The sequence below is a fragment of the Carcharhinus amblyrhynchos genome, chromosome 12 (assembly GCF_965287045.1).
Source record: "Carcharhinus amblyrhynchos chromosome 12, sCarAmb.v2.hapA, whole genome shotgun sequence".
NCBI classification, from domain to species: Eukaryota; Metazoa; Chordata; class Chondrichthyes; order Carcharhiniformes; family Carcharhinidae; genus Carcharhinus; species Carcharhinus amblyrhynchos.
In genome coordinates this window covers 30,171,516-30,199,083 of record NC_137335.1, presented here as the reverse complement: position 1 = coordinate 30,199,083, position 27,568 = coordinate 30,171,516, and the positions used below count along the sequence as shown (strand labels likewise).

General features: G+C 45.8%; 1 protein-coding gene across 6 annotated transcripts in view; it reads right to left on the bottom strand.

Moving 5' to 3' along the window:
- The window catches only part of serac1 (serine active site containing 1), a 204,481-nt gene that overhangs the window by 47,599 nt on the left and 129,314 nt on the right, over positions 1 to 27,568 (bottom strand). For all 6 annotated transcript variants that reach the window (XM_080200300.1, XM_080200302.1, XM_080200304.1 and 3 more), the window contains one exon: positions 15,892 to 15,989. In XM_080200300.1, coding sequence (XP_080056426.1) covers positions 15,892 to 15,989 — 98 coding nt within the window. The remainder of the gene's footprint in view (positions 1 to 15,891; positions 15,990 to 27,568) is intronic.

The following is a 27,568-nucleotide window of genomic DNA, read 5'->3' as shown; positions in this document are numbered from 1 at the left end:
TAAAACTAAGTGCTGCAGAGGGATCTGAATGTCCTGAAACATCAATCACAAAAAGTTAGTATCCACATACTGCAAATGATTAAGAAAGCAAATGGAATGTTGGCACTAATTGCAAGGGAAATAAATATAAAAATAATATTTTGCTGCAGCTGTACTGGACCTTGTGCAACATAGTGAACAGTTTTGGTTTCATCATTTGAAAAAAATTCAATTGTATTAAAAGCAGTTCAGAGAAGGTTCTCCCAGCTCAAACCCTGGATGAGGGGTTTATCGTATGAAGAAAGGTTAAACAGATTGGGCCTATACCCATTTGAGTTTAGAAGAATGAGAGGTTATCATCATTAAAACATACATGGTTCTGAGGGGATCGAAAGGATGTTCCTACTTATGGAGGAAACTAGAATGGGGGGGGACACAGTTTAAGAATAAAAGATCCCTCTTTGTCAGATGGAGATGAGGAGAATTTTTTTCTCTTAGAGGGTCACTGGAATACAGAATTACAGAAAGCAATAGAGTTTGGGTATTAAGTTTATTCCAAACAGATTTTTGATAGACACAGGAGTTAGGGGTTATGCAGGGCAGACAGGAAAGTAAAGTTAGATGGCAGAGCAGGCTCGAAGAACTGAATGTCCTACTTCTGCTCCTAAGCTCCATGTTCCTACGTAATTGTTTTTTCCCCTCTTGTTGGTGCCCTCACCACCTGCCTCAGGCCAAGACTGGCAGATATGTCCACAAATATGTCTCTTCAGCCAGCTTGGTCAGTTAAGAAGTTACTGAGCTACTCTTGATGATTAAGCATTGATGAACCTATCCAGAGTTATTTGCCCTTACCACACTCAGTATTTTTTTCAAATAGTGTTCAAAATGGAGGAGTACTGATTTATCAGCTGAGGAAGGCCAGTAGGTGGATTTCAGCAGGGGAGTTCCTTGCCCATGTTTGACCTGATGCTATTAAACTGCATGGGGTCCAGAGTCAATGTTGAGGACTGAGCGGCAATTCCCACTCAATGGGGGGAGGGAATTGTGATGGGGAGACTGGGACTGAGGAGGTTAGCTCCCAGGTAGGGAAGGACTGCAGGCAGTATGAGAGGGAGGTTAGACAGGGGGTGGAGAAGGGAAATGTCCAGACTGAGGGGCTGAAGTGTATCTATTTTAACGCCAGGAGTGTAGTGAATAAGGTAGATGAGCTTAGGGCATGGATTGCTGCTGGGGAATGTGATGTGGTGGCCATTACGGAGACTTGGATGTCTCAGGGACAGGACTGGGTACTTCAGGTGCCAGGATTCAGATGCTTCAGGAAGGACAGGGAGGGAGGCAAAAGAGGTGGTGGAGTGGCACTGTTGATCAGGGACAGTGTCATGGCTGCAGAGAAGGAGGATGCCGTGGAGGGACTATCTATGGAGTCTCTGTGGGTGGAAGCAAAGGGTCAAAAACTTTGCTGGGTGTATTCTATAGGCCGCCCAATAGTGACAGGGAAGTTGAGGTGCAGATAGGGAAACAGATTCTAGAGAGTTGTAGTAATAACAGAGTTGTCGTGATGGGAGACTTCAATTTCCCAAACATCGATTGGAATATCCCAAGGGTAAGGGGTTTGGATGGGGAGGAGTTTGTTAGGTGTGTTCAGGAAGGTTTCCTGACACAGTACGTGGATAAGCCTACGAGAGGAGAGGCTGTACTTGACCTGGTACTAGCGAATGAACCAGGACAGGTGACGGATCTCTCGGTAGGAGAGCATCTTGGGAATGGTGATCATAATTCTATCTCCTTCACAATTGCATTGGAACGAGATAGGATCAGGCAGGCTAGGAAGGTGTTTGTCTGGAGTAAGGGGAAATACGAAGACGTCAGGAAGTTAATTGGACAAATAAACTGGAAGGAGGCGTTCTTAGGGAAAAGTACCGAAGGAAGGTGGCGGATATTCAAGGAATGTTTGTCTGGAGCTCTGCATGACAACGTTCCGATGAGACAAGGAGGTTTTGGTAGGTCGCGGGAACCGTGGTGCACGAAGGCTGTGGTGAACCTAGTCAGGAGGAAAAGGAAGGTGTACAAAAGGTTCAGGGAGCTAGGAGATGTTAAGGATCTTGAGGAGTATAAGGATTGTAGAGAGGAGCTTAAAAGGGAAATTAGGAGAGCCAGAAGGGGTCATGAGAAGGCCTTGGCGGGTAAGACTAAGGAGAATCCCAAGGCCTTCTATAAATATGTGAAAAGTAAAAGGATGAGAAGAGAAGGGATAGGACCTATAAAAGGTGAAGGGGGAAAGGTCTGTGTGGAACCAGAAGAAATGGCAGAGGTGCTTAATGAGTACTTTGCCTCAGTATTCACAGTGGAAACTGATCTGGGAGATTTTGCTACGGATTTGCAGCAGATGGAAAAGATTGAGTACGTGGATATTAAGGAAGAGGGTGTGTTAGAACTTTTGAATTCTATCAAGATAGATAAGTCGCCAGGACCAGATGGCATGTACCCCAGGATACTGTGGGAGGTGAGGGAGGTGATTGCAGAGCCCCTGGCGATGATCTTTGCGTCGTCAATGGAGACGGGAGAGGTTCCAGAAGATTGGAGGATTGCGGATGTGGTTCCTATTTTCAAGAAAGGGAACAGAGATAGCCCGGGAAATTACCAACCGGTGAGTCTGACCTCAGTGGTTGGTAAGCTGATGGAGAGGCTTCTGAGGGACAAGATCTACGAGCATTTGGAGAGGTTTGACATGATCAGAAATAGTCAGCATGGTTTTGTCAAGGGCAGGTCGTGCCTTACGAGCCTAGTTGAGTTCTTCGAAAATGTGACTGAACACATTGACGAAGGAAGTGCAGTGGACGTGGTGTACGTGGATTTCAGCAAGGCGTTTGATAAGGTCCCCCATGCAAGACTTCTTGAGAAGGTGAGAGGGCATGGGATCCAAGGGGCTTTGGCCTTGTGGATCCAGAACTGGCTTGCCTGAAGAAGGCAGAGAGTGGTTGTGGATGGGTCTTTTTCTGCATGGAGGTCAGTCACCAGTGGAGTGCCCCAGGGATCTGTTCTAGGACCCTTGCTGTTTGTCATTTTCATAAATGACCTGGATGAGGAAGTGGAGGGATGGGTAAGTAAGTTCGCTGATGACACGAAGGTCGGTGGTGTTGTGGATGGTCTGGAAGGATGTCAGAAGTTGCAGCAGGACATAAATAGGATGCAGGACTGGGCGGAGAAGTGGCAGATGGACTTCAACGCGGATAAATGCGTAGTCGTCCATTTTGGCAGGACCAATGGGATGAACGAGTACACTATCAAGGGCAGGAGTCTTAGAAGTGTTGAAGAGCAGAAGGATCTTGGGGTCCGGGTCCACAGGACTCTTAAATCGGCCTCGCAGGTGGAGGATGTGGTCAAGAAGGCGTATGGTGTACTGGCCTTCGTTAATCGAGGGATTGAGTTTAGGAATCGGGAGGTAATGCTGCAACTTTATAAGACCCTTGTCAGGCCTCACTTGGAGTACTGTGCGCAGTTCTGGTCGCCTCACTACAGGAAGGACGTGGAAGCTATTGAAAGGGTACAGAGGAGATTTACAAGGATGTTGCCTGGACTGGGAGGCATGCCTTATGAAGTTAGGTTGAGGGAGCTGGGACTCTTCTCCCTGGAGAGACGAAGGTTGAGAGGCGACCTGATAGAAGTTTATAAAATGTTGAGAGGAATAGATAGGGTGGATTCTCAGAGGCTATTTCCCCGGGTTGAAATGGTTGCTACGAGAGGTCACAGATTTAAGGTGCGGGGAGGCAAGTATAGAAGTGATGTTAGGGGTAAGTTTTTCACTCAGAGGGTGGTGAGTGAATGGAATCGGCTGCCGTCAGTGGTGGTGGAGGCGAACTCGCTGGGGTCTTTTAAAAGACTTCTGGATGAGTATATGGGATTTAATGGGATTGGGGGTTATAGATAGGTCTATGGATTGGTAGGTGTTGATGTGATTGGCGCAACTCGTGGGCCGAAGGGCCTGTTTGTGCTGTAGTGTTCTATGTTAATCGTTTACCACCGTGCTGCCGCCTTGGCTGTGTCTGTCCTGCTGGTAGGACAGTACATACTCAGGGTTGGTGTTTTGGGCATTGTCTGTAAGGTATCATTACATGAATACGACTCATATTAAGTATTAAGCTGTTGTTTGACTAGTCTGTGGGATAACTCTTGCAGTGTTGACAGGTGAGTGAACTGATATGGTGAATGTGTGCAGCTTGTACATAGAACATAGAACATAACAGCGCAGAACAGGCTCCTTGACTGCTTGTGTGAAGGGATTACATATCTTGTTTCACTGCATCCTGGTCCTGAGAGCGAGATTACATTTAACAATCACCAACTCCCACTACTCGCTTTTAGTTCAAAAATGGATGAAAGAGCAGAATTCTAGAGGTGAGGTGACAGTGACAGCCCTTGACTTCAAGGTTGCATTTGAGCAAATGTGGCATCAAAGAGCCCTAGTGAAACTGGAATCAATGGGTATCAGAGGGCAAACACTCCACTAGTTGAAGTCATACCTAGTACATAAGACAATGGTTTTGGTTGGGGAGGGTCAATCATCTCAGCTCCAGGACATCTCTGCAGGATTCCCTTAGGGTAGTGTCCTAGGCCCAACAATCTTCAGCTGCTTTATCAATGACCTCCACTCCGCCATAAGGTCAGAAATGGGGATGTTCACTGATGATTGCACAATGTTCACCACCATTCACGACTCCTCAGATACTGAAACAGTCCATGTTCAAATGCAGCAAGATCTGGGCAATATCCAGGCTTGGGCTGACAAGTGGCAAGTAACACTGATGTCACACAAATGCTAGGCAATTACCATCACAAATAAGAGACACTGCTTCTTGACATTCAATGGTGTAACCATCACTGAATCCCCCACTGTCAACGTCCTTGAGGTTACCATTGACCAGAAACTCAAACACAGTGGCGACAAGAGCAGGTTAGAGGCTAGGAATACAGTGGCGAGTAACTCACCTCCTGACTCCCCAAAGCTATCCACCATCTACAAAACACAAGTCAGGAGCATGAAGAAATACTCCCCACTTGCCTAGATAGGTGCAGCTCCAACAACAGTCAAGAAGCTTGACACCATTTTGGACAAAGCAGCCTGCTTGATTGGCACCACATCCACAAACATCCACTCCCTCCACCACTAACGCTCAGCAGCAGCAGTGTGTACTGTTTACAAGATGCACTGCAACAATTCACCAAAGATCCTTAGACAGCAACTTCCAAAACCACGACCACTTCCATCTAGAAGGACAAGGGCAGCAGATACATAGGAACACCACCACCCCGAGTTCCCCTCCAAGCCACTCACTGTCCTGACTCTGAAATATATCACTGTTCCTTTGCAGTCAAAAACCTGGAATTCCCTCCCCAACGGCACTGTGGGTCAACCCACAGAATACGGACTGCAGCAATTCAAGAAGGCAGCTCACCGCCACCTTCTCAAGAGCAACTAGGGATGGGCAATAAATGCCAGCCAGTCAGTGGCGCCCATGTCCCATGAATGAACTTTTTAAAAACCTGCTTATTGTCTCGAGGCAAGTCAGGAGTGTGATACGCTGTAGGAAAGGTTGTCCCAATGCATGGTAGACTGGGGAAATCATGCAGACGCTACAACAATGGATGAATAAACACCCCTCGACAATCACAAGGCAGGAGTGTTCTCTTCCTGTTGGGGAACACTTCAGCGGTCACGGGCATTCGGCCTCTGATCTTCAGGTAAGTGTTCTCCAAAGCGGCTTTCATGATACGCAACACAAAATCGCTGAGCAGAAACTGATAGCCAAGTTCTGTGCACATGAGGACGGCCTCAACCAGGATCTTGGGTTCATGTCACACCATCTGTAACCCCCATGATTTGGCTCGGCTGGCAAAATCTCACTAACTGTCCTGGCTGGAGACAATACACATCTCTTTAACCTGTGCTTAACCCTCTCTCCATTCACATTGTCTGTACCTTTAAGACTTGATTACCTTTAAAGACTTGCATTCCAACCAATATTTTGTAAATTGAGTTTGTGTCTTTATATGGCCTGTTTGTGAACAGAACTCCCACTTGGCTGATGAAGGAGCAGCGCTCTGAAAACTTGTAGCTTGTGCTACCAAATAAACCTGTTGACTTTAACCTGGTGTTGTGAGGCTTCTTACTGTTCTTACCCCAGTCCAATGCCGGCATCTTCATATTATAGGAAAGGTCCCAGAGGATTGGAGAGTAGCCAATATTGTTCCTTTGTTTAAGAATGGTAGCAAGAATAATCCAGGTAATTACAGGCCAGTAAGCCTTACATCAGCGGTAGGGAAATTATTGGAGAGGATTCTTTGAAACAAGATTTATTCCCACTTGGATATAAGTGGACATATTAGTGAGAGGCACCACAGTTTTGTGAAGGGGAGGTCGTGTCTCATTAACTTGATAAGAGTTTTTTGAGGAAGTAACAAAAATGATTGATGAGGGTAGAGAAGTGGATGTTGAAGGAACGTGGAGACTCTGGAGAAAGTGCAGAGGAGGTTTACCAGGATGTTGCCTGGTATAGAAGGACTAGGGTATGAGGAAAGATTGAAGAAATTGGGGCTCTTTTCCCTTGAAAGACGCCGACTGAGGGGGGGATCTAATAGAGGTATATAAGATTATGAAGGGTATAGACAGAGTAAACAGAGGTAAGCTATTTCCTGTGATAGAGACACGTAGGACAAGGGGCCATGGACTTAAGGTGAGGTGGGAGAGATACAACACAGATATTAGAGGGAGGTTTTTCACACAGAGGGTAGTGGGGGTATGGAATGCTCTGCCAAGTAAGGTGGTGGAGGCAAACACACTAGAGTCATTTAAGAGTAACTTAGACAGGCACATGACTGGGTTGGAGATGGGTGGATATAGGAGATTGTTTTAAATAAGGGTCATTAGCATTGGGGCGTCCCTGGTAATGTAAATGGATATGGTATGATAATAATGTTTTTTTCTCTTTTCATTCACAGGTTTTAAGTCGGTCCGCCTCGTGTCCGAGGGGCATACACGCGATGGGTCGTACTGGGGCTGCTCTTGGTTGTTCGAGATTGGCCTAGTGCTTCATGTCGTTAGTATGTGCCTAAACTGGACAAGATACTGGGCAAGATGACAGCTCAGTGACTATCGCTGATTGCTGTGCAGACACATGGATTTGGGCCGGTGTCTGTGGGAGTTTGCGCATTCTCCCCGTGCTTGCGTGGGTTTTCTCCAGGTGCTCCGGTTTCCTCCCACACCCCAAAGATGTGCTGTTAGGCTGATTGGCAGGAATAAATTGTCCCTAAATCAGATTCCCTCAATCAGGATGGCCATAAAACATTGGACAGGGGTCGTGGGTGGAGAGGGGGACTGGTGGTGTTGAGATGGCAGCACGGGCTCGTTGGGCCAAAGGGCCTGTTTCCCGGGCTGATTTTGTTCTTTGCTCTTTGACCACATGGACTTTAGTAAGACTTTTGACAAGGTCCCTCATGGCAGACTGGTGCAAAAGGTGAAGTTGCATGGGATCAGAGGTGAGCTGACAGCGTGGATACAAAACTGGCTCGGTCAAAGAAGACAGAGGGTAGCAGTGGAAGGGTGTGTTTCTGAATGGAGGGTTGTGACAAGCGGCATCCTCAGGGATCAGTGCTGGGACCTTTGCTGTTTGTAATATATATAAATAATTTGAAGGAAAACATAACTGGATTGATTAGTAAGTTTGCCGACGACACAAAGGTTGGTGGATTTGCAGATAGCGATGAAGGCCATCAGAGGATACAGTAGGATATAGATATCAGTTGGAGACTTGGACGGAGAGGTGACAGATGGAGTTTAATCCGGACAAATGTGAGTTAATTCATTTTGGAAGGTCTAATACAAATTGGAAATACACAGTAAATGGCAGAACCCTGAAGAATATTGATAGGCAAAGGGGCCTGGGTATACAGATACACAGGTCACTGAAAGTGGCAATGCAGGTGGAGAAGGTAATCAAGAAGGCATAAGGCATGCTTGCCTTCATCGGCCGCATTATTGAGTTTAAAAATTGGCAAGTCATGTTGCAGCTTTATAGAACCTTAGTGAGGCCGCACTTGGAATATAGTGTTCAATTCTGGTCGCCACACTACCAGAAGGATATGGAGGCTTTGGAGAGGGTACAGAAAAGATTTACCAGGCTGTTGCCTGGTATGGAGGCCAACAGCTACGAGGAAACGTTGGAGAAACTTGGTTTGTTCTCACTGGAACAACTGAAGTTGAGGGGAGACCTGATAGAAGTTTACAAGGTTATGAGAGGCATGGACAGAGTGGATAGTCAGAAGCTTTTTCCTAGGGTGGAAGAGTCAATTACTAGGGGGCCCATGTTTAAGGTGCATGGGGCAAGGTTTAAAGGAGACGTACGAGGCAGATTTTTTACACAGAGGGTAGTGGAAGCCTGGAGCCCATTGCCGGGGAGGTAGTCGAAGCAGATATAATTGTGACTTTTAAGGACCGTCTTGACAAATACATGAATAGGATGGGAATGGAGGGATATGATCCCCGGAAGGGTAAGGGGTTTTAGTTAAATTGGGTAGCATGGTCAGTGCATGCTTGGAGGGCCAAAGGGTCTGTTCCTGTGCTGTAATTTCCTTTGTTCTTTGTTACACCGGGATTCATTAAAAGAGATAAAAATGAAGGTAGTATTTTCATCTTCACCGCATTGACACAAGCTGTTAAGGATAATGGGAGGATGGACCAACATTTGAGGTCCTGGTCCGTCTGCCCCATGAGTGGAATACAGTTAGCTCCAAAGAGCCCATTAAATTTGCTAGTCACTTGTATTCCCAAATAAGTAAACTGCCGAATGACAATCTTGAAAGGTAGGGTGTGGAGCGAAAGGCTACGAGCCACAGCCTTCAAAGAAAGGAGCTTACTCTTATTCAAATTAAGCTTGTATCCCGAAACATGACCAAACCTCTCTAGTATAGATAAGACTTCGGGTATCAAGTTGGACAGGTTGCTGACATACAATAATAAGTCAGCAGCATATAATGATACCCTCTGCTCGATTTCCTCCTGACCAATTCCCATCACTCATTTGCTGTTGCAAAGAGGTTCAATAGCAGTGGCAAATAACAGGGGGCAGAGAGGGCATCTTTTCCTAGTGCCCAGGGACAAAGAGAAAAAAGCTGAATCCACAATGCTTGTCCGGACTGAGGCTAGAGGGGCAGATCAAAGTATTTTGATCCAGGAGATGAGTTTTGAGCCGAACCCAAACCTCCCGAGAGCATAAAATAAATAATCCCACTCCATCCAACCAAGGGAAACTTCGTTTGTTCTCACTGGAGTGACAGAGGTTGAGGGGCTGATAGAAGTCTACAAGATTATGAGAGGCATGGACAGAGTGGATAGTCAGAAGCTTTTCCCAGAGTGGAAGAATCAATTACTAGGGGCACAGGTTTAAGGTGAGAGGGACAAGGTGTAAAGGAGATGTACGAGACAGATTTTTTACACAGAGAGGAGTGGGTGCCTGGAACTCGTTGCCGGAGGACGTAGTGGAAACGGATACGATAGTGACTTTTAAGGGGCGTCTTGACAAATACATGAATAGGATGTGAATAGAAGGATATGGTCCCTGGAAGGATAGGGGGTTTTAGTTCAGTCGGGCAGCACGTTTGGTTGCTTGGAGGGCTGAAGGGCCTGTTCCTATGCCGTAATTTTCTTTGTTCTTTGTTCACCCGATCAAATGCTTTTTCAGCATTCAGCGAGATCAACATCTGTGATAGTTTGGAGGTGGCAGGCATAATGTTAAACAGCTGCCGAATATTCAAGCTCATCATTTTTAATGAACCCAGTCTGCTCAGGCAATATGATACAGGGCAGAATGTTCTCCAAGCAAATGGCCAGAATCTTAGAGATCAGTTTGAGATCCACATTCAGCAACAAAATCAGTTTATAGAAGCTTCAGATTTGCAGGTCCATATTCTATCCATGGATAAGCGAAATTGTTGCTTGCCGCAAAGTCTGTGGGAGAGGGCAGTTCTCATATGATTCATTGGTCATGCTGAGTAGCAGGGGAGCCAATCTATCCATAAATTTTTTGTAGAATTCGATGTGGTAGCCATCTGGTGCCGGACATTTCCCACTCGACAAAGTTATGGCTGTCCTAACAATTGCTTTAATGTCAATTTGTTTCTCCAAGTGCCCTGCCTCTCCCCTGTCCACCAAGGGAAGAGTCAGTGCCCCAAAGAACTCCTGAAAGTCCACCTCATTGGCGGTAATCTCCAAACTATAGAGGGTTGAGTAAAAGCCCCTAAACAGTTCATTTACTCGCTGTAGATCAGTAGAGACCTCATTTGCAGTCTCCATTTGTGGTATTAGACTTTTGGTGGAGAACTGGCATAACTGATGAGCTAGTAGCTTGCTTGCCTTGTCCCCATGTTTATATTTAGATTTGAACAGCATCTCTTCTGCTTGACTTGAGGAACAAGGTCTCAAACTCCGCTTGTAGTAGTCAACTTTCCTTATATATCTCTGGTGACAGGCCCACAGTGTACATGGCATCAACTTAGGCGATACGCTCCAGCAATTCTGATAACCTCCTGCCTCTCTGCTTTGCCTTGTGTGCCGAATAAGATAAGATTTGGCCCCTTAAATAAGCCTTCAATCTCTTCCATAAGTTGCTTCGAGACTTCCGAAGCATCATTAAACTCTAAGAAATCATTGATCTGGGTTAACGGAAATCTAACAAATTCACCATCAGAGAGCAGACAAGTATTGAATTGCCAAGGCGTATGGAGGCCCACCCTCCTCCCCACTACCAAGGCCATTGTCAAGGGAACATGGTCCAAGATTACAATAGTTTCATATGAGCATGAACACAAAGTCAGAAGCAACTTATTATCTACCACAAAATAATCCATACGTGAATATGTTCAGTGGACAGGTGAAAAAAAATATTCCCATTAGTTGGGTTAAGAAACCTCCATGGGTCTGACACCGCGTATCGCGTGAGAAATGATTTAATAATTTCTACTGACTTGGAAGATACAGCAGTCCTGGAGAAGGAGCTGTCCAGGGCAGGATCCAACAGTTGAAATCTCTGCCCAGTGTCAAACGATGTGAATTCAAATCTGGAAGTAGTGCATAAAACGATCGGAAAAAGTTTTCGGAGTCCCAGTTTGGGGCATATACATTGGCTAACACCAGGATACGTCATGACAATGACGTATCAGCCATTTGAGTCAGAAATGACATTGGTTACTACTAGGGTAAAGACTTGTGGATAAGGATTGCACCCCCCGTACCTTGGTGTGAAAAGTTGAGTGAAAGCATTGACACCACCCCCATCCTCTACGGAGTCTAAAATAATCCACTGGCCTGAGGTGGATCTCTTGGAAGAATGCAATTTGGGTACCCAGTTGTCGAAGATGCTGAAATATCTTAACACGTTCAACCAGACATTCCGGCTAGTGAACTTGATCACTCCAAGGTCAGAGCATAAAGGCAGCCTAGCCAGCATCCCACATTCCTAACAGTAGCCTGATATCCCACTTCACTGGGGAGTCTCCCCCCAACCGCTGACATTTGCAGATGCCAATCCCAGGGCCCCACCCCCCACAGGGAACCAACCATGAGGAAGGAAGGATGGGCTTGAAAGAGGCCAAACCACACCCACAGAGAGAAAAAGATATAGCAAAGAAGACACAAAAACACCCACACAGACCAAACCCGCAAACACAGCATCCCTCCTCCCCCTGCATGCGCCTTCCTAAACAGGGTACCTGTGCCTCCAACACTTCCTTATCACGGCGCCTTCACAGCACTCTGCGTGGAACACGATCTCCACCTTCATTCTCATCATGGTCACAGGTGCTACAACCTGTAAAGGTTTGTGGAAATATCAAACACTTAACACTTAGGCTAACTGTTGCAAATCCATTACCCTTTCCTGGCCGACAATTCGATCCGGGTAAAGCATGCAGGTTCATAAAAAACGAATATCGGTTTACATCCGCCGTGCGGTCTCCCAATTTAAAAGTCTGCTTCACAAATTTCATCGCCAACAATAGATCCACGTACTTTGTGCTTGATTCCAATTTTGAGAGTAATCTGCAAGCTGGCTGGAAAGCGAAGCCCAAACCTGACCCTAGGACAGTCCACAGAAGTAATTTGCCATCGGTGAAGGCCGCCTTTCTCCTTGTTCCCGCCAGGGTAAAATCTAGAAATATCAACAGCTTATTTTCTTGGTACCTCAGAGTGGTAGCCTGTGCTGCTTGCCGCAGGATTCTGTTTCGTAATGGGCTGAAGAGCTTCTCCCGATCTGGGCTTTGCCCGTAACACTTGGTGTGCGTGATCCAGAAGGGGCTCATCCTCAAGTTCCAGCACATTCTCAATACCAGGCGACAAAGTCTGTGATACTTGAGTCCTTGATTCCCTCCAGAAGGCCTATCAGATGGATGTTATTTCATCTTTGACGTCCTTCCATGTCATCACATTTCTCCCTTAAGGACTTAACCTCCGATGTCAAATGAGTAATTTGGCTCATCAGCTCGGAGATAGTGTTTCCACTAAATGCTTCCAAGTCCTCAAAGCTCCTTCAAGCAGTTCTCATGGGCGATGGTGACACCTTGGAGAGATTTTACAGGTGATCCGAGCTCCTCTCTCAGCTCGTTTATCTTGGCCTGCAACTCAGTGGTCATCTGGTCCAACTTACTGTCCAATCTTTGCGTGGCATCCATAATAGCCTCCCCTGTCCTTTCGCTCAGCATCTCTCTTCAGGAACCCCTCCAGGAGAATGTGGTGGGGAAACAATCCCCTCTGCCCCTGTGATCCCACTCTTCCATTTTGGTTTGCCTCCTGCCATTTTGCCTGTTCCAGCATCCATGGGCTCATCCATTTCCTCCAGCCTGGGGCAGTATTTCATGATCCACATATCAAGCTGTCTCGCTGTTTGATCTACCAGAGTTTTTACTTGGATTGCTTTTCACCTTACTTCACCCTTAACTGGGTGAACAGAAGCAGCAAAGGGTTCCCAGCCGAGCTGCAGGTTGCAACTCTTCTCCCTTGCTTTAATTCACCCTTAGCTGAAAAAATAAACTGCACAGTGTCCCCAGGTTGATCTGACACCTGCAGTTTTTATGACACAGGAGTTCTTCTCTGGGTTACCCCCCACCCTAAACCAATTCACACCTGACTGAGTGAAAAAACTACTAGATGGTTCCAGGCTGAACTGCAACTTCCAACATGCCTCTCACAGAGCTCTAGCTGTGAAAAAAAAATCCAAAAGTAGAAGTACCAGCTTGCAATTTGCAGCAGGAGCTCAGTGGCTCCTGCTTCCCACTTTAATTTGCCTTTTCTTGGGTGAAAAAAGACAGAGCTGAAACCCACAGCCCCTCCCCTGCTAAGCACACATAGTAAATTCCAACCGGCAGAAAGGAATCTAAAAATAACCCCTTCCAGTTGGAGTTTTGAAGTTCTCTCTTTGCAACTGCACTCCAGGTATGTCTATTGTGACACCTGTAGATCATGCTTCCTCGCACCCCAGCGCCATCGTTTCTCTCATCGCATTGCTATGGTTCTAAGGCTACTGAGAGACTGAGGGTTGGATTCTCTTGCCCCACATGGCCCAAGCACAGATCGTCTCCAGTGAGGGCATATTTACTCCCCATTTAAATATGCTTTATCGCTTTAAAACTGGATTCTTCCTGTCCTGGGAGCTCCGATTCTGGAGGGCAGTGAAACCTGGCATGAATCTGCACTCGTCTTCACAAATAGAGAGCAGGCGTAATGGCCACCCTGGGGGGTTCAGAGGCCATTGATGCATCCAAGTAGCTGTGTAGTGCCCTCACACTGCCATGGTACAGGAAGCAGTGCCAGGATGCCATTGCCATTGCACCAAGTTTGTAGTGCCAAGGGGGGGAAGGTTGAATGGGGGCCCATGGGGGTCAACGGGGGGGAGGGGGGGGCATTTGGGGCTTCTGAAGGGGGGGCCCCCAAGAGCGGGGCACCTCAATTGCAGGGGCTTTGGTGATCCCATAGCAGAGTATCACTCACTAGAGAGGAAGAGGTACTGATATCAGTGAGTGGTGGTGGTCTAGTGCCAGGGAGTGAAAGGAGGTGAGGTCTTAGTTAGCAAGACAGGGAGTGAGGTTCTGTTGGGTTGACTGGAGATCTGGGCACCCTTTTATGAGGAGCTGGCCTTGTTTGTGCTTTAGCTTCCTACTTTGGTAGGAAGAATGGTAGGAAGGACTATTACTTACGTGGCGAAAAACTGCAGCAGGCGACGGTGCAGAGGGACCTCGGGGTCCTTGTGCATGAATCGCAAAAACCCAGCTTGCAGGTGCAGCAGGTGGTCAGGAAGGCGAATGGGATGCTGGCCTTCATAGCGAGGGGGATTGAATATAAAAGTAGGGAGGTCTTGCTGCAGCTGTATAGGGCATTGGTGAGGCCGCAGCTGGAGTACTGTGTGCAGTTTTGGGCGCCGCACCTGCGCAAGGATATTTTGGCCCTGGAGGGAGTGCAGAGGAGGTTTACTAGGCTGATACCGGAGTTGAGGGGATTGAGCTATGAGGAGAGGCTGAATAAACTAGGCTTGTACTCGTTAGAGTTTAGAAGAATGAGGGGAGATCTCATTGAGACGTATAAGATGATGAATGGGATGGATAGGATAGAGGTGGAGAGACTCTTCCCGCTCAAAAAAGACAGTAGGACTAGGGGGCACAGCCTCAAGATAAAGGGGAGGCGGTTTAGAACGGAGTTGAGGAGGAACTTCTTCACTCAAAGGGTGGTGAATCTCTGGAATTCTCTGCCCGTTGAAGTGGTGGAGGCTGCCTCGCTAAATATTTTTAAGAAGCGGGTTGATGGGTTTTTGATAAGAGAAGGGATTAAGGGTTATGGGGAGAGGGCGGGAAAGTGGAACTGAGCCACGACAGATCAGCCATGATCTTATTGAATGGCGGGGCAGGCTCGAAGGGCTAGATGGCCTACTCCTGCTCCTATTTCTTATGTTCTTATGTTCTTATGTTTCCACTCCAAAAAAAAAAGGTGAATTTAATGAGTATCTCTCCAGACTGCAAAAACATTTTCAGGTGTGGTTGAATTGCAAACTGAATTGAACTGACCTTTACAACAGAAATCTCACTGTTTTCTTGAGGAGAATTCTGCACTGAGTCTAGGGAACTAATGTATTTCTCTGCAGATGAAACAACAAATGCGGTTTTGTCTGTCTTGGTGGTATGAGTTGGATGACAAATATCAAGTGAATGCTCAAGAGTTCACCAGAAGAAAACCTTTTGCATATGTGCCAGGTTTAATGTGCTTTAATGGTTCATTTCGAGATCTTTTGGGATATGGGGCAAAGGCTTGTCAAGTTAGCTCACAAATCAGCCATAATATGGAACTGGCCTGAAGGGCTAAGTGGTCTACTCCTGTTCTTACTTTCCTAAGTTATGCAGAAGAATTAGAGAAGCCAGGATTGTTCTCCTAGAGTAGAATAGAGAGATTAAAAGGTTTAATAAATGATTTTGAGAAAACCACGTCCAGTGGCAGAACATAGATTTTAGATGATTGCCAAATGAATCAGAAGTGACATAAGGAAACAATTTCTACACAGCAAAGTACTGTGATCTGGAATGCACTGCCTGAAACTATGGTGGAAGTATATTCAAAAGTAGCATCCAGGATAGAATTGGGTAAGATTTGAATAGAAAAATAAATATGAAGCCATGGGGAAAGAGAAGAGAAATGGAATTAATGGAAAAGCTTCACCACAGAAATAGCACTTGTGTTGTAGCAAATGACCTCCTAAATGTGGTATATTACTCCAAATAATATAATTAAGTGGGTTCTAATGCAGGTACAGAAATATTTTCCATCAAGTGGCAATCATAGAAAAGAGACAGATGGGAAACTGTCTGCTTTTGTAAAGTTCTTACCTCCCATACTATGTGCTATCCACACCACTGGCCTATCCCCAACACCTGCAGCTTTCAGTTTAGTCAGCAGCTCCCGTGCCCTGTAAGCCAAAGATTTCCTGGATAAAAACAAAAAGTAAGACAAGTCAAGTTTCATTACAGCTGTTAGTTCATGCTAACTTAAAATCTAAGTGTGTTTCTAAATTTTAAGAAACATAAGAACATAAGAAATAGGAGCAGGAGTAGGCCATCTAGCCCTTCGAGCCTGCCCCGCCATTCAATAAGATCATGGCTAATCTGTCGCTGCTCAGTTCCACTTTCCCGCCCTCTCCCCATAACCCTTAATCCCCTCCTCTTATCAAAAACCCATCAACCCGCGTCTTAAAAATATTTAGCGAGGCAGCCTCCACCACTTCAACGGGCAGAGAATTCCAGAGATTCACCACCCTTTGAGTGAAGAAGTTCCTCCTCAACTCCGTTCTAAACCACCCCCCGCTTTATCTTGAGGCTGTGCCCCCTAGTCCTACTGTCTTTTTTGAGCGGGAAGAGTCTCTCCACCTCTATCCTATCCATCCCATTCATCATCTTATACGTCTCAATGAGATCTCCCCTCATTCTTCTAAACTCTAACGAGTACAAGCCCAGTTTATTCAGCCTCTCCTCATAGCTCAACCCCCTCAACTCCGGTATCAGCCTAGTAAACCTCCTCTGCACTCCCTCCAAGGCCAAAATATCTTTGCGCAGGTGTGGCGCCCAAAAATGCACACAGTACTCCAGCTGCGGCCTCACCAATGCCCTATACAGCTGCAGCAAGACCTCCCTACTTTTATATTCAATCCCCCTCGCGATGAAGGCCAGCATCCCATTCACCTTCCTGACCACCTGCTGCACCTGCAAGCTGGGTTTTTGCGACTCATGCACAAGGACCCCGAGGTCTCTCTGCACCGTCGCCTGCTGCAGTTTTTCGCCATGGAAGTAATAGTCCTTCCTACCATTCTTCCCACCAAAGTGGACCACCTCACACTTGCCAACATTAAATTCCATTTGCCATTTCCTGGCCCATTCGCCCAGCCTATCTAGAACCTTCTGCAGACTCTCCACACCCTCCGCACAATTTGCTGTTCCCCCAATCTTGGTGTCATCAGCAAATTTCGACACCCTATACTCGGTTCCCTCCTCCAGATCATCTATATAAATGGTAAAAAGCTGAGGCCCCAGCACCGACCCCTGGGGCACTCCACTAGTCACCATCCGCCAATCCGAATAGCACCCGTTGACCCCCACTCTCTGCCTCCTATTTGACAACCAATCCTTTATCCACGCTAACACCCTACCCCCAACTCCATGTCCCTCGACCTTCTGCAATAACCTCTTGTGAGGTACTTTGTCAAACGCCTTCTGAAAATCTAGAAAGACCACATCCACCGGCTCTCCTCTATCCACCGCCCTAGACACATCCTCATAGAACTCCAGTAAATTTGTCAGACACGACTTCCCTTTAATGAAACCGTGCTGCGTCTGCTCTATCAAGCAATTATGATGTGGGTATGCCGGCGTTGGACTGGCGTAAACACAGTAAAAAGTCTGACAACACCAGGTTTTAGTCCAACCTATTTATTTGATAATATACTCACAAGCTTTCGAGGGACACCCTCTTCTTCAGGTGAATGGAGAGTTCTGGCCTCAGACAGAGCATATAAAGCACAGACAGTTTAGAGATTACTGATTAGAATGCGAATCTTTACACCTAACTTGCTGTTCAAGACCTGAAGTGGCTGATAATGTGAGTGGAAGGAGCACTGATCACAGTTTAAAGAGATGTGTATTGTCTCCAGACAGTACAGTAAGTGAGGTTTTGCAAACCCAGGCAAGTCACGGGGGTTACAGATAGTGCGACATGAACCCAAGATCCCTGTTAAGACCGTCCTCATGTGTGCGGAACTTGGCTATCAGTCTCTGTTCAGCGACTCTGCGCTGTCGTGTGTCATGAAGGCCGCCTTGGAGAATGCTTACCCGAAGGTCAGAGGCTGAATGCCCGTGACCACTGAAGTGTTCGCCAACAGGAAGGGAACAGTCTTGCCTGGTGACTGTCGAGCGATGTTCATTCATCCGTTGTCGTAGCGTCTGCATGGTCTCCCCAATGTACCATGCTTCGGGACATCCTTTCTTGCAACGTATCAGGTAGACAATGTTGGCCGAGTTGCAAGAGTATTTACCATGTACCTGATGGACGGTATTCTCACGTGTGATGATGGTATCCATGTCGATGATCCGGCATGTCTTGCAGAGGTTGCTGTGGCAGGGTTGTGTGGTATTGTGGTCACTGTTCTCCTGAAGGCTGGGTAGTTTGCTGCGAACAATGGTCTGTTTGAGGTTGTGTGGTGGTCTGAAAGCAAGAAGTGGGGGTGTGGGGATGGCCCTGGCGAGATGTTCGTCTTCATCAATGATATGTTGAAGACTCCGGAGAAGATGTCGTAGCTTCTCCGCTCCGGGGAAGTACTGGACGACGAAGCGAAAAACCGCACCGATCTCCTCAGAAGGCAAACACAGGACACAGTGGACAGAGTACCCTTCGTCGTCCAGTACTTCCCCGGAGCGGAGAAGCTACGACATCTTCTCCGGAGTCTTCAACATATCATTGATGAAGACGAACATCTCGCCAGGGCCATCCCCACACCCCCACTTCTTGCTTTCAGACAACCACACAACCTCAAACAGACCATTGTTCGCAGCAAACTACCCAGCCTTCAGGAGAACAGTGACCACAATACCACACAACCCTGCCACAGCAACCTCTGCAAGACATGCCCGATCATCGACATGGATACCATCATCACACGTGAGAATACCGTCCATCAGGTACATGGTAAATACTCTTGCAACTCGGCCAACATTGTCTACCTGATACGTTGCAAGAAAGGATGTCCCGAAGCATGGTACATTGGGGAGACCATGCAGACGCTACGACAACGGATGAATGAACATCGCTCGACAGTCACCAGGCAAGACTGTTCCCTTCCTGTTGGCGAACACTTCAGTGGTCACGGGCATTCAGCCTCTGACCTTCGGGTAAGCATTCTCCAAGGTGGCCTTCATGACACACGACAGCGCAGAGTCGCTGAACAGAGACTGATAGCCAAGTTCCGCACACATGAGGACGGTCTTAACAGGGATCTTGGGTTCATGTCGCACTATCTGTAACCCCCGTGACTTGCCTGGGTTTGCAAAACCTCACTTACTGTACTGTCTGGAGACAATACACATCTCTTTAAACTGTGATCAGTGCTCCTTCCACTCACATTATCAGCCACTTCAGGTCTTGAACAGCAGGTTAGGTGTAAAGATTCGCATTCTAATCAGTAATCTCTAAACTGTCTGTGCTTTATATGCTCTGTCTGAGGCCAGAACTCTCCATTCACCTGAAGAAGAGGGTGTCCCTCGAAAGCTTGTGAGTATATTATCAAATAAATAGGTTGGACTAAAACCTGGTGTTGTCAGACTTTTTACTATCAAGCAATTCCCTTCAAGATGCCTCGCAATTTCGTCCTTAATGACAGATTCTAACATTTTACCTACCACAGACGTTAAACTAACCGGCCTATAATTCCCCACCTTTTGCCTGGCACCCTTCTTAAACAACGGCGTAACATTAGCCGTTTTCCAATCATCCGGCACTTCCCCGGAATCCAGCGACGTCTGGAAAATGGATTAAAAGCTAAAAATTTCTATATGTATAATGTAGAAATTTCCACAAATCAACACTAAAACTTAAAAATGACTTCTGTTAAATTAAGTGACAAATTAAGGAATCTTATAAAGTTGTTACAATCCCAGCTGGTGTTGCTACTGGACAAATCAGATTCCAGGGTGGAACCCAGTTTGATAGATCCTAACTTTTTTTAAATTTAGAAACGCAGAGGCAGTTACTGAACTGAGTCACAGAGACTGCTGATGAACCTTTAAGAATAAAGCACTTAACCAGGAAAAGATTAACTATATTACACCACTCCTTCATCGAAAACTATGTCTTAACATATATACACATATTTGTAAGGATAAAACAAGTTGCAAAATTTATCTTACATGCTAACGTTCACAGTGAGTAAATATTCCAGTAAACCAAAGGACGGCCTGTGACTAGACACCCCACACTCCGAAACCAAGTTACAGATACCACCCCTAATAGATGCTATGGATCTCTCATCAACTCCCTCTAAATGTTGGTCACACATTGATCCAATTAGTCTCACAAAAGCTCTGTCTTTTAACTTGAGTTTCCAATCTCCCCTTTTGAAGAATTCACTTTGGAATGTCCTCCCAAATTACACTTTCACTTGGACATCTTCAACAAGGATCCACCTCCAGTGTTTCAGTCTCTCCTTCTGACCAGTGAACTTATGCACAACCGGTCAGCCAGAGTGAGATTTCAGCCAAAGTGAGAGTACTGGAAACTTGGAGTTGAATGGGAATTTGGTGCTGAGGGTACAGAGGTGCTCATCTTTGAGAGGAACAGTGAGGCGGACCTGTGAGGGAGACTCGAGGGCAATTGAGAGGTAGAAGGGAATTGAACCATGCTGTCACAGCCAGTAGGTAAGTGATTGTCTGGTGAGTGGTAAATAGTTTTATTTTCTCTTGGCATTGTAGTTGTTGTTGTACGCTGCAATAGTGTTTCCGTGTAATTTCCATGGTTTATAGTTTGTAAAGGTGAAATTCGGTAGTAACAAGAAGCAACAAAGAAAGGCCCTAGAGAATTGGATATAATCTGAAATAAAATATCTTTCAAAAGTTTAACTTATAAGGATAAGACGTGACAGGAGAGCTCCAAGCCGTGGTTTGGTCCTCTTGCTCCATATAGGTTGGGGACAGTTCCAGTCCCCCAGGTCAGCATGCATGCAGGAAGTGTCTCCAGCTACAGCTCCTGGAAGCTCGAGTTTCAGAGCTAGAACAGCGGTTGGAGACACTGTGGAGCATCTACAAGTCAGAGAGTATTGTTGATAGCACATATGGGGAGAGGGTCACACTGCAGGCTCAGACTCCGCAGGCAAGAAGGGAAAAGGTAACCACCAGACAGAGCAAGAGAGGTAGGCAGGTAGTACGGGAATCTCCAGTGACCATTCCCCTGCAAAACACATATACTAAACACATATCTGTTGAGGGGAATGATCACTCAGGGGAAAGCAGCAGCAGTCAAACTCATTGCACCATGGTTGGATTTGCTGCAGAGGGGAGGAGTAAAAAGTACGTCAGTACAATAGTTATAGGAGACTCAATTGTAAGGGGAATAGACATGCATTCCTGTGGCCACAAGTAAGATTCCAGGACAGTATGTTGCCTCCCTGGTGTTCGGATCAACGATGTCTTGGAGCAGGTACAAGACATTTTGGAGGGGGAGGGTGAACAGCAAGTGGTCGTGGTACACATCGGTACAAACAACATAGGTAAAAGAAGAGATGAGTTCCTAAAAGCAAAATACAGGGAGCCAGGAAGAAAGTTAAGAAATCATACTTCAAAGGTAGTGATCTCAGGATTATTACTGGTGCCACGTGCTAGTCATGAGTAGAAATGACAGGAAATATTGGATGAATATGTGGCTGAAGTGATGGTGTTGGGGGAGAGTTTTAGATTCCTGGGACATCAGACTAGTTCTGGAGGGGATGGGATCTATAAAAATTGATGGGTTGCATCTGGGCAGCATGGGGACTGCTTGCTAGAACTGTTGGGGAGGGTTTAAACTAAATGCCAGGGGATGGGAACTTACGTAAGGAGTCGGAGAAGGAAGGAGCAAGGACAAAACCAAAAGGTAGAAAAGGGAATAAGAAAAGTGATAGGCAGGGAAACCAAGAACAAAGTTCAAACAAGGCTTCAGAGAAAAGTATTGGGAGTGAGACAATGTTAAGACGACACGATTAAAGGCTCTGTGCCTTAATGCGTGGAGCATTTGCAATAAAGTGGATGAACTAATCGCGCAGATAAATGTAAACAGGTACAATATGATTGGGATTAAGGAGACATGGCTGTAGGGTGACCATGGATGAGAACTGAATGTCCCAGGGTATTCAGTATTTGGGAAGGACAGGCATAAAGGATAAGGTGGTGGAGTGACACTGCTGGTTAAAGATGAAATTATCACAATATGTAGACCTCCAAATTGCAGTGGTGATGTTGGGAATGGCATTAAACATGAAATTAGAGATGCATGCTATAAGGGAATATCAGTGATCATGGCTAATGTTAATCTGCACATAGATTGGGCAAATCAAATTACTCACAATGCTATTGAGGGGGGATTCCTGGAGTGTACGTGGGACGGTTTTCTTGACCAATATGTGGAGGAACCAATTAAAGAACAAGCCATCTTAGACTGAGTACTATGTAATGAGAAGGGAATCATTGCCAATCTAATTGTGTGAGGCCCTTTGGGGATGAGCGACCATAAATGATAGAATTCTTTTAGCAAGATGGAGAGTGAAGTTGCTGATTTGGAGACTAGGGTGTTGAATCTTAATAAAGGAAACTATGAAGATATGAGCTGTGAGTTGGCCTTGATAGATTGGGAAGAGTTACTTAAAGGGATGACAATGGATAGGCAATAACAAACGTTCAAAGGAACGCATGGGGGGAACTGTTTATTCCTGTTTGGCACAAAAGTGAAATGAGTAAGAGGGCCAGTCCATGGTTTACAAAGGAAATTAGAGATTGTTTCCAATCCAAGGGAGAAGCATACAGATGGCCAAGAAAAATAATAGCTCTGAGGATTGGGAGCAGTTTAGAATTCAGTAAAGGAGGACCAAAGGATTGATTAAGAAGGGGAAAATACAAGAGTAACTTGCAGGGAACATAGACTGACACTAAGAGTTTCTACAGATATGTGAAGAGAAAGAGGAATAAACAGTTCCTGCAGTTCCCCCATGCGTTCCTTTGAATGTTTGCCATTGCCTATCCACTGTCATCCCTTTAAGTAACTCTCCCCAATCTATCAAGGCCAACTCATGGCTCATATCTTCATAGTTTCCTTTGTTAAGATTCAACACCCTAGTCTCCAAATCAGCAACTTCACTCTCCATCTTGATAAAAGGGTTCTCTCATTTATGATCGCTCATCCCCAAAGGGTCTTCAGTGGCAATGTTTCCCTTCTCATTACATAGTACCCTGTCTAAGATGGCTTGTTCTCTTGATGAAGACAAATGTTGGGCCCCTACAAACAGAAATGGGGGAATATTTAATAGGGGTCAAAGAAATGGCTGAGCAACTGTATATATACTTTGGTTCTGTCTTCACAAAAGGGGACACAGAGCAGATACAAGAAATGTTGGAGAACGCAAGATTTAGTGAGAGGGAAGAACTGAGGGAGATCAATATTAGGAGAAAAATGGTGCTGGAAAAATTAATGAGATTGAAGACAGATAAATCTCCAGGTCCTGATAATCTACATCTCAGAGTACTTAAAGAAGCGGCTCTAGAAATGGCGGATGCATTGGTGGTCATCTTCCAGGATTCCGTAGACTCTGGAACAGTCCCTGCAGTTTGGAGGGTAGCAAATGTTGTTCCAATATTCAAAAAGAGGTAGAGAGAAAACAGGGAATCATAGGCCAGCAAGCCTAATATCGGCAGTGGGGAAAATTCTCAAATCCATTGTCAAGGACTTCATAGCAGAGCATGTAGAAAGTAGTGGCAGGATCAGACAGTCAGCACGGATTTATGAAGGAGAAATTATACCTAACAAATCTGTTGGAATTCTTTGAAGATGTAACTAGTAGAGTTGACAAGGGGGAGCCAATCGATGTGATATATTTGGACTTTCAGAAAGCATTTGACAAAGTCCTGCATAAAAGATTCTTGTGCAAGATTAAAGTGTATGGGATTGGGGGAAGTGTATTGAGATGGATAGAAAACTGGTTGACAGAGAGAAAACAGAGTACGAATTAATGGGTCCTTTTCAAATTGGCAGGCAGTAACTAGTGAGGTACCACAGGGATCAGTGCTGGACCTTGGACCTTCAGCTATTCACAATCTATACTAATGATCTGGACAAGGGAACAAAATGTAACATCTCAAAAGTTTGCAGATGATACCAAATTGGTGGGAGATTGAGCTGTGATGAGGATGCAGAGATCCCTCAGCATGATCTGGACAGAACATAGAACATAGAACACTACAGCACAAACAGGCCCTTCGGCCCACGAGTTGCGCCGATCACATCGACACCTATCTATAACCCCCAATCCCATAAAACCCCATATACTCATCCAGAAGTCTTTTAAAAGACCCCAGCGAGTTCGCCTCCACCACCACTGACGGCAGTCGATTCCACTCACTCACCACCCTCTGAGTGAAAAACTTACCCCTAACATCACTTCTGTACTTTCCTCCCCGCACCTTAAATCTGTGTCCTCTCGTAGCGACCATTTCAACCCGGGGAAATAGCCTCTGAGAATCCACCCTATCCATTCTTCTCAACATTTTATAAACCTCTATCAGGTCGCCTCTCAACCTTCTTCTCTCCAGGGAAAAGAGACCCAGCTCCCTCAACCTAACTTCATAAGGCATGCCTCCCAGTCCAGGAAACATCCTTGTAAATCTCCTCTGTACCCTTTCAATAGCTTCTACGTCTTTCCTAGGTTGGGTGAGTGGGCAAATCAATGGCAGATGCACTACAATTTGGATAAATGTGACGTTATTCACTTTGGAAGCAAAAACAAGAAAGTGGATTACTACCTGAATGGGTATAAATTGGGAGAGGGGAGTGTGCAGTGGGAACTGGGTGTTCTTGTGCACCAGTCACTGAAGGTAAGCATTCAGGTGCAGCAGGCAGTAAAGATGGCAAATGGTATGATGGCCTTCATTGTGAGAGGTTTCGAGTACAGGAACAGGGATGTGTTGTTGCAATTATACAGAACCTTGGTGAGGCCACAGCTAGAGTATTGTGGGCAGTTTTGGTTTCCTTTTCTGAGGAAGGATGTTATTGCTCTTGAGGAAGTGCAGCGAAGGTTTACCAGACTGATTCCAGGGATGGCGGGACTGATGTATATACTGACAAGGTCAGGATTGTTTTCACTGGAATTCAGATAAATGAGGGGGGATCTCATAGAGACTTATAAAATTCTAACAGGCCTAAACAGGGTAGATGCAGGGAGGATGTTCCCGATAGTGGGTGTGTTCCACATCAGGTGGGGACTTTGACTGGGGCGGTACACCTGTCACACCGTAACACGCAGGTGCCCTAAGGTGAGCTCAGGGAGGACAGAAACCTCCTGTGCAGCAGAAGGTCTGAGGATTCACAGTACACCATTTAGGACGGAGATGAGGAGATTTTTTTTACTCAAGGAATGGTGAGCCTGTGGAATTCATTACCATAGGAAGTATTTGATGCCAAAACATTGAATGCATTCAAGAGGCCACTAGATATAGCACTTGGGATGAATGGGATCAAAAGCTACGCAGAGAAAGCAGGGTTAGGCTATTGAGTTGGATGACTAGCCATGATTGTGATGACTGGTGGAGCAGGTTCGAAGGGCAAAATGGCCTTCTTCTATCTTCTATGTTTCTAAATTCCTCTTCCTTAGATCACCACATGTATTCAAGCTTCACCTTCCATACATTCTCTCAAATATTCATCAGTACTAAGAGAATACTACTGCTTCACAAGCCCATAGTAAGGAGTCAGCCACCACTGGCTGTCTCCTCAGATCTTCTGGCTTCTCACAAGTCTCTTTTGCTTTAAGTCTGCTTCCTGCAACTCTCCTCTTTAAACTTGGAGCTTTCTTCTGCTCCTCATTCTTGATTTTATCTACCAGGATCTATTCATAATCCCTTTGCTTGTTGCTTGACTTAGGGACCTCACTGGTTTTTGGAACCATCTTCTTTAGCTTTGAACTTCTCTCTGTTCCTTTTCATGTCCTGTCTGTTTTGGCACTCTCTGTGGAATGCTACATCTAACAGAACTAAAACTGCTGTTATGTTTCTATGGGTTTCCCACTCTGATCCCGTTGCTAGGTAACAGCACAGCTTTTAATTCTACCCTCTTTTGACTTCCCTTCCAGAACTGTAAAATCTCATTAAAAATGCAGGCAGACAAACAGCTCCAGACCTGATGTCTCTATTCTAAAATGAACCTAGACCCAGGTTGACAGGATGGGAGTGTGAGCCGGAGGAGGATGCAGAAATCCTTTAGTGTGATTTTGGACGAGCTGAGTGAGTGGCAAATGAAGGGCAAATGCAGTATAATTTTGATAAATGTAAAGTTATTCATTTCGGTAGCAAAATAGGAATTCATATAATTATGTGAATAGCCATAAATTAGGAGAAAGGAAAATGCAACAAGAACTGGGTGTTCTTGTATAACAGTCACTGAAGGTAAGCATGCAGGTGCAGTAGATAGTAAAAGAGGCAAATGGTATGTTGGCCTTCATAGCGAAAGGATTCAAGTACCAGGATGTCTTGAAATAATTCCAGTAAGTAGTCTCACAACATTAGGTTAAAGTCCAACAGGTTTATTTGGAAGCAAAAGCCACTAGCTTTCGGAGTGCTGCCCCTTCGTCAGGTGAGTGGGAGTTCTATTCACAAACAGGGCATATAAAGACACAAACTCAATTTACAAAATAACGATTGGAATGTGAGTCTTTACAGGTAATCAAGTCTTAAAGGTACAGACAATGTGAGCAGAGAGAGCATTAAGCACAGCTTAAAGAGACGTATATTGTCTCCAGACAGGACCGTTAGTGAGATTTTGCAAGTCTAGGCAGGTCGTGAGGGTTAGAAAGTGCGACATGAACCCAAGATCCTGGTTGAGGCCATCCTCATGTGTGCGGAACTTGGCTAACAGTCTCTGCTCAGCGACTCTGCATTGTCGTGTGTCGTGGAGGCCGCTTTGCAAAGGGGGAAGTGCCAAAGTTGGGCCATTAAGTCAATTTAAATGCACGCAAATGCATTTGAATTGCCATCGCACCCATTTTGGGCACAGTCCCAATCGCGGCCATTTTCAGGTCTTGGCAGCACGAAGGCCGGCATGGATCGCGTTACTTGCTTCATGCTCGATTTTACAAAGTTTTTGTGGCCGAAAACGGACACAACTTGATGGTAAAATCAGGCCCTAGGTAAGGACAGTAGATTTCCTTCCCTATAGGATTAGATGGGATTTTATGACAATCAACAAGTGGTGGAAAATGGAATTAGCATGACTTTAGTGGTAGTTACCTGTGATGACTTCAGCCAGGCTGAGGTTGGCTTGCTGGGGGCAGTGGAGCTCTCTAGTGGAGGTGTCTCTATGGAGGGATTTCCCCTAATTATCTTGGGGACCTGACGTGGAGCACGTTGCATGCAGCAGTGCTGTACAATCGTAGTTTTTTCTGGTTCACAGGCTCCCAGGACTGTCCCTTCTGTGGCCTTGTGGAATCCGTGGACAATGTCTACATCCTGTGTTATAGGCTGCACACCTTTTTTGGTTTTCTCAAACACCTTTCACTGATGTTTTGTTAGCACTTCAGTCCCACGCTCCTAATCTATGGTGCGGAGAGGGGCAGATCGGGGTGGCGACCTCCTCGTGAACCTGCTCCTGGGCCTGGCGAGACGCGCCATCAATAGGTCCTTCAATCAACAGGGTCGTCCATACCGACTGTCTGCCCCAATGCACATCTCTTTAACCTATGCTTAATGCTATCTCCACTCTCACTGTCTGCACCTTTAAGGCTTGATTAGCTAT